Source organism: Scophthalmus maximus, chromosome 21 (genome assembly GCF_022379125.1).
Source record: "Scophthalmus maximus strain ysfricsl-2021 chromosome 21, ASM2237912v1, whole genome shotgun sequence".
Taxonomy (NCBI): Eukaryota; Metazoa; Chordata; class Actinopteri; order Pleuronectiformes; family Scophthalmidae; genus Scophthalmus; species Scophthalmus maximus.
In genome coordinates, this window is record NC_061535.1 from 8,196,331 (window position 1) to 8,204,058 (window position 7,728).

Consider the following 7,728-nt stretch of genomic DNA (forward strand, 5'->3'; position numbering starts at 1 on the left):
CTTGAACGCATCCCTACAAAATTATACAACATACTATTAGAGTAAGACAACAAGCTGTAATATCGGTGTGAAACTGCATCTTCGTCCACAATGGGACACTGACAAAAGAGTGGACACTGAGGCAGTTAAGATCTGCGAGCTTTATCGAGACGACTGGAGTGAGAATCACAGACACACACATAATGTATGACTACTAGTTGAGGCTTGTTGCAACTTGCAGAGCAGATGATTTAGTCACGTGACAGTAACACAGGCAGCAGCTCTCTCTACTGGCCACCTGGTCTTCCTGTTCCAACCTGAGAAAATGTTGGTGGCTACAACTTGAATGCAAACCTTATTATAACCCAAAGGAGTATTATAAAAAAACAGAAAAAACATGGCACACAATGTTTTTTATTTATGCAAGCAAAAAGACACGTACTGAAGCCACAGTTTGTATTCATTAAATCGTCTTTCATTAAACTCCATGGTCACGCCATATTGGTATGATAAATTTTCATTTCAAAGACTTTTACTGGAATGATGTGTTAGTGCAACAACTCAGCAGCTTGTCTGAGACGACAAGAGGACGCAATCATTTTCCTAATGACCTACAAGAAAGTAATATTTAAAAAAACAAAACAAATGAAAATCCAAAAAAAAGTTTGGGATTGAGCACAAGCCAATCTGCAAGCGACAAACTACAGGCAGCAACTGCAACATTTTGTAGTTCTTGATGTTAGATAGATATCTACTTTATTTATCCCAAGCTGTGAATTTCCGGTTAATGTGAGGGTTCAATGTGCAGGGTCACATTTTCCACTTTACAGATATGGATTTGTGCTTGTGTGACTACATAATAGAAATTTGAATGGAACACAAGTGGGAAATGTGATGTATAGCTAGAGCAATGCAGAGGGGCTGTGGTCTCTCTTCAGAGCAGTGAACCCCTGAAAATCTGAGTGTAGCTACGTTAGATGTAACCCTCCATCGAGGGATCCAAACTGCTCTAAGAGACACAGGGCTCACTCAGGGGTGCAGTATCGACCTGCAAAGAAGATGCTCCTGGTGGTCTTATGTCGGATGAAGAAGAGGAAGGGGTGGTCTGCGATGAACGTGGTGGGAACCATTACAGAGCGCTCGTTCATGATGGCGCCAGTGGCGGCAGCAGCCTCGGTTCCCTCTTCATTTACCTCCACAAAAGCCTTGTGGACGACTTTTGACAGCACCAGGTCGTTTGCTGGAGACATGCCTGTCAGTGGAGGAAGGGAGGACGTTTTTAACAAATACATCACTTTACTTGATAATATGGATTATTTATGTAATGTACTGTAATGCATGTCTTACCAGAGAAGTCACTCTTTGTGCCTTCAAAGGCGTCCACCATGCCCATGCTCTTCAGGACATCATTCAGGTCATATGTGTCCTCCAGCTTGAATCGAGGCAGCCCCACCTCAACCTCAGTTTGACCGATCAAATCTGGACTAGTCCACTCCACAAATTTGTCATAGGTCAGCTCCTTCTCCAGCTGTGGTGGACAAGACATCAATTAGTGCAGAGCCTGTTTAAAATGTGTTTTAGTGTTAGTGTATATTCATGTCCTACCTTCTCCAAGCCTGTTGTATCGTCCTCCATCTCATTAGGCAGGAAGATGAGCATGCTGAGGTCCTTCCCCTCGTAGGGCATCTCTAGAATCTGCCCCAAACAACAGTAGTTGGAATTTTATTTCAAATTATTTCTCTTCATCCTGAAAAACAAGTTGCTGTTTGGAATAAAGTCTGGACCTCTATTTGTAATAACAGCTATGGAAAAACCACAAGTCAAAAATCCACAGCGGTGTTGAATCAGGAGCAACTGGACTTTTTCTTGAAGACGTTTCACTTCTTTTAGCCCCAACAAAGAGGCTAAAAGCAAGATGAAACCATTTGTTCTTTTGATCACGATAAATCAGCACCATATTACATGGCAGCCAAACAGCTATGGTCAAAAGCCCACACTGCAAACTATGGACATCACCTGGCAGTTGATCTCAGGAATGGTGGCGATAGGGAATTTACTCTTCTGGCGCATCATCTTCACAGGCTTAGTGTCATTCTACAGAGAACAGGAAATATAAAACAAAGCAGAAACTTTTCCAGTCATGGCAGTCGACTTCTCAAAGATCGCACTCGTCAATACAAATTCACGCTTTGCTTTTTGGATAATTCTGACTTCAATGCACAATTAGTCCTAGTGTGTTGTTTTATTCTACATCAAAGTTTCAACCTTCAGCATGATATAGAATAAACATGATGTTTTCCAGGAAAACATATCAAAATATACTTAAAATACCTAAAGTAAAATGTATTCATAATGAAGAATGCCCCAAATTTAGAATATAGATATAGAATAATGGTCTGTATCATATTATTAGATTATAATTATTCATGCAGTGCTTGTATGTCACTGTCATGTTTTAGTCGGTTAAGGTGAAGCTAATATTAATTAGTTCATATACTAATGGGGACCAGGGGACTCTCTCGAGCAAAGTAAAGAAAAGGAAAATGCTGCTGTAAATCCCTCTGCTGATGTTTAAGTCATGATTCTGCCCACTTTACAAGCTTTTGAAGGACTTTTGGTTTTGTTCTTGGCCACTCCAATGGCTCTGCCTGTGCTTTTATGATAAGTATCCGCTCCAAGCTTAAAGCTGCAGTGTAGATTCCATTAGCTTTGTTGTGCTCTACTATCAGAGTACACTTTGCACAAGCCGGCCACATTCCACCGTTCAACTGTATACTACCACACAACATCATATTTGCTCCTCAGTGTGTCTCCAACTAGTGTTACCTTGTTCAATTTGAACTGAGCATCAACAGTACTGTCCACCTCGAACTGCTTGTTCCAGTTGCCTTTGAAGTAGATGGCATTGACCAGCACCAGCATGGTCGAGCTGTCCAACATTTCCGGGGACAGCAGGTCAATGATTTTACCTGGTGAACAGTAACGACCCAAACCATCATCAGCATCATCATCACTTTTGAGGCACTTAAGTTACTCCACAGGAACAAGGCAAAGAGAAATTTAAATTTTACATGAAATTTTAAAAAATAAAAAAATTTAAAATTTATACCGTAGAAAAACTATAAAAGTTTCCTCCAGCAGGTTGTGCCAGTCAGCGTTTTGGTCTTTGCCTTGTGGTTTTGATTCTGGACCACAGAAAAGGCCTAAACGGTAGATCTCATGCTGTATGTTAAGCTAACTCCATACAAGCCGTAAAAACAAATCACACTCTCCCATTTGAATTTTAAAAAGTCTGGACTGTTGCACCAAATGGACTTCTGAGATATGCAATTCCTCAGCTCATGGAGGCAAACCATGAGCGTTGCCTGATTTGAAGAGAAATTAAACTTAAATTGTAAAAAGAAAATAGATTGAATAGACAAGTCGTGCCTGTGGATTATACACCCCCATGGAAACTTGTAAAAAGAGCATAATAAAAAATCATCATGGGCATAAGATTGGGGTCAACAGATTTTTGTTTGTTAAATTCAGGAATAATTTATGTTTAGTTGTGTACCTGCAAAATAAATCTGCTAGACAAAATAACTGGATCTTTAGGATGGTCATTAACATTGAAACCGAATGATCTGCTGCACCAAGGCCACACTGAAGTGTATGACCTACTTTGTGTCTGCTTCTCCACCCAGCTGTTGATGTTGACCCTGGCCTCCTGCGCGCTGGATTTGAAGTCCACAGACTCCAGCTCAGCTTTGTAGTGCATCTTGGTTTCTGATAAGAAGGCCTGGAATATAAACGGCACATTTGAATTCTCAAACATGGTCCAATTTACAGTCAGAGGACAGTTTTCAGCTGTTTGAACACAGGATATGTTAATCCTGAATAACATCGTCCTCTTATTTTGAAATAGTGGCAGCATGTGCGGACAGTTGTTGAAATGCAGTTATACACTATGCAATTAGCTGGTATACTGCTACAGGTAGCACTATCTAATGCAGCTGCACAGAAGGGTTTTATATAAAAAGGCAATCCAGTTCAGTTTATTCACCGTGTGTGGTCCTACTCTGGCTGCGAAAACAATTGTATGATGTTTTATAATGTTTTCTTTGGCTGTTACATACAGTATAGTGTTTGAAATTCTGTAATCACTTAAACTACCAGAGGCAGACAATTAGTTTTATGTACTACTTCCAGTAAACACAGTCAAGTCTGTCTGTGTACATACTGAACCCTTTCTTAATCAAACTGACTTAAGTTTCATTTATTTAATGTATCGCTTGCATCCACATAATTACATTTTTAGTCAATTGTAAGGTTTTTTATATACAGTAATATATCTGACTCTTTTTATGACCTTATTCACATAATATCTCACATCTTGCTTTTGTGGGGTTTTCAATTGACATTGAAAAAGACACCTGTAAGATTTACACCAGTAGTGTACATGTTCCCATCTAAAAACTATAACAGCTTTACTTTGTGGATGCTGTCAATGAAAGAATGTGTTGAACTTTGAGAAAGAAGCTGAATGAAGCTGATTATCTGGGAGTTATCCTCCACAGTTACAGGTTCAAGCTTAAAGTCATGTTGCAATATCAACACACCAAATTTCTCCCTCGCCTAATAATTCACTGAGACGCACCTCAACAAACTGATAGGACTGTTCCCCGTACAGTCTGTTGGCAACACTCAGGGCATACGGAGCACCTGGCTTGTTGAGCTCGCTCAGCAGCTGGGCGAAGCCAGCGTGGACGTCGTCCTGACAGTTCTGAGGTTTCAGGCACTGCAAACAGCCAGAGAAGACCTGCGTGTTACATAGACACACTGAACCGGGGACAGGTGAATGACAACAGTGTTAAGTGAATGTGGATCATTGCTCTCCTGTTAAATGATGAGAACAGACTCAATTAATCCATTAATCCATTGCCAGAATCCGATTTCTAGTAAGTTTGGAATGATATCAAATGTGACCGAAACAGGATGATTTTGGTGTCAGTGTTCTCATCATTCACTGTAACCTCTGACCCCCGGAGATCCTGAAGTTTTCATTTGTTTAAGTCCTCTTTATGAGGCCCCCCAACACCTTTAGGAGAGAATATGGAAAAGGAAACAGACCAAAAGCATTAACAGCATTAGCATTAATTAGAAAAATACCTTTTTAAAAAGCATTTGCACACACAATACCCACCGTTTACCCACCATGATGTTGCTCTACACTGCCCTCTTCAGTGTGGACAAAATAGAATTTGTGATGCCGTGCCCTTTGTTGGACTGGGAGGAAACTGAATTTCCCATCAGTTTCATAATTCTGCTGCTGGTTTCAGCTACACATTAAGGTTTTCACTTCCAATTAGAATTAGCGGGCAAACGCAGTGGGAAATGAAATGTTTAATACTATGCAAGTCTCAGGTTTCTTTACCAGATTAAACCCAACTCCACCCCGATCATTAATCACCCCTTAATTGTTGGCTTTGTTATCACCTTGAGCAGATATTGTGGCAGTCTGGAGGTCTGCTGTATCTGTGACTGCATCTGAAGCCGCGTCTGTATCTGTGACTCCATCGCCGACCGTGTTTGAGTCCCCCGTTGTGATTCTGCCTGCTGCGGTTTCTGTGTCTCAATGAAGTGGAGGACCTAGAGGTGCAAAAGGTAGTTTATGTTAACATCAGTATTCAACACTGACATGCTGCAAAGACACTAAAAAAATGTCAGATTATAAAATTCATCCATGTCAAACTGTGTGTGTGTGTGTGTGTGTGTGTGTGTGTGTGTGTGTGTGTGTGTGTGTGTGTGTGTGTGTGTGTGTGTGTGTGTGTGTGTGTGTGTGTGTGTGTTTGTTTGTGTGTCTGTCTGCGTGCGTGTGTGTGGCAGGGCAAATGAATAGTGAAAACTAAAGCATTGCAACCGGAGTCTCTTTAAACACGCCCAGAATAAGATAATCTCTCGGCAATCTCGTGTTAGAATGAATCACACATACAAGCCAATGCATGAATCCACACAGATATATTTTTTTCAAAAATTACACCTACGCAGTCAGAATAACTTACAAGTCAAATTCCATAGAAGGTTAATCAGAGACTGTCCACACCCATGTCACCACCACTCCTGTTGAAAGTGTGAAGCTCTCCACAGTTCAGCTGCATCCAACAATCTCTTATCTGGCTCAAAGGCAACTGTGTCTCCCAGCTGGGAACAATTAACCCTTTGTGATCGATACACATGATCGATCCAAATCAGATCAGCTCTCCATGTGTGCAGCGTTATCCAATAAATAAAAGGACAAAAATATAACCTATTCGGTGCCAATGCATATGTTAACATGACACCAGCAACTTATATGCAGTTGATTTCACAGCATGTTTCAGTGTGCGTGCGTGCGTGCGTGCGTGCGTGCGTACCTCTGACATCTGTGTGGCCGTGTTGCCTCTAGCGCCGAGCATCACCATAGCCAGGGCAGAGGAGATGCTAAAAGGAGAGAAGAAGACATTTCCCGCCTTGTCTTTATCACTCAGCTGTTTGAGCAGATCAAGAGAGAAGCTTGTGTTGGCCTTGGACAGAGGGACTGATGATGCCATAGTGTCTGAAAAACAGAGAAAAGACAGCAGAACATCAACCACTGAATTAAAACTGGACTAATGGACTTTACCTGTTGGGCTGCACTCTCCTTCTCCCTGAATCTGGAGGCACAAACTTGTCTGCTCTTGCACTGCCAGTCAGACGGTGCGAACAATTTGAGTGCATGCCAAGGCAGCACATAGTTCACTGGTGGTAGTTAACTCAGTCTTTCATGAATAAGTCGCTTTTCTTGGTCACAAATGCAGCTGAAAGTATAAAAGTGAGAATTTTTCCTCTTGTGCATTTAATTGAGGGTAACCAACTGTTTCAGAGAAGCTATTCAATTCTCGTTGTTGCCATGAAATCCAAGTGTTTGGCCTCTTGGTTTCATTTGAAGCTATCAAACAGTTTAAGTTTTAAAATGTAAGCAGCATTGAGAACAGTCTTCTTCAGTGGTGGTTTTTTAACAACTCCTCCTCAGACGTGCAATTACAAATCCCTTTCTTCCCCTATTTTTTTTTACAAATCAAATCAAAAATGATTGCCATTCTTATACCAGTGAAAGTGGTACAAATGAATGCTCACCAAAACCAGTATATAATCACACACACTTTCACTATTCAACTGCTGTTGCAAACCAGGGGAAAAGGGTATAATCTATTTGCATCAAGCCTGACTGATCAAACAACATCCAGTACTTACTCACAGACACTGTTCTTCAAGTCACCAAGTGATCCGTATGCTTTCAGATACAGGAAAAACTGTTCTGCTTGAGTCAACTTTTTGTCATTTTACAAGCCGACACACCCAAACTAAAGTAGCTGCAGCTTGAGAACATGTCGAGAAATCACACCCATCGCTGAACGGCACACCCACTCATATCATGGTGTGTGTCAACGGGTTTGGTGAGGAGATGTCTCACATGATCCTGAACAAACAAAGTGACACAAAAAAGACTCATTTCCAATGTTTGGATGGACAGATGGATGGATGGGTGGAGACTGAGATGAAAGCAAAGTGCAATTAACAGTGGATTAAGCATCAATTTTCAGAAACATAAGTCTAAAAAATGATTAGAAATGTTATGAGGGCATTATGAAACAAGAATATAAATCGGTTTAAGCTCACATCCCTTAGCATCAGTGGCTCTGTAGTGTGTGGAGAGCATCAAGTTTCAGCAGATTGTATGTTGGGTCA

At 41.0% G+C, this 7,728-nt stretch overlaps 1 protein-coding gene across 3 annotated transcripts; it reads right to left on the reverse strand.

Annotated features, from left to right (window-relative positions):
• Positions 1-377: 377 nt before the first annotated feature.
• On the reverse strand, positions 378-7,388 carry LOC118291382 (leukocyte elastase inhibitor). Of its 3 annotated transcripts, none has more exons than XM_035619621.2 (10): positions 7,234-7,388; positions 6,375-6,556; positions 5,458-5,610; positions 4,619-4,759; positions 3,643-3,760; positions 2,806-2,948; positions 1,996-2,073; positions 1,585-1,674; positions 1,327-1,507; positions 378-1,231 (listed from the first exon to the last, which is right to left on the reverse strand). In XM_035619621.2, the coding sequence occupies exons 2-10, from the start codon at positions 6,549-6,551 to the stop codon at positions 1,005-1,007; spliced, it is 1,308 nt and encodes a 435-aa protein (XP_035475514.1). In that variant the 5' UTR covers positions 6,552-6,556; positions 7,234-7,388; the 3' UTR covers positions 378-1,004. The 3 variants fall into 3 exon arrangements, with proteins under 3 accessions (XP_035475514.1, XP_035475511.1, XP_035475513.1); XM_035619618.2 differs by having other exon boundaries at positions 4,619-4,780; XM_035619620.2 differs by having other exon boundaries at positions 4,619-4,780; positions 7,238-7,381.
• Positions 7,389-7,728: the final 340 nt, after the last annotated feature.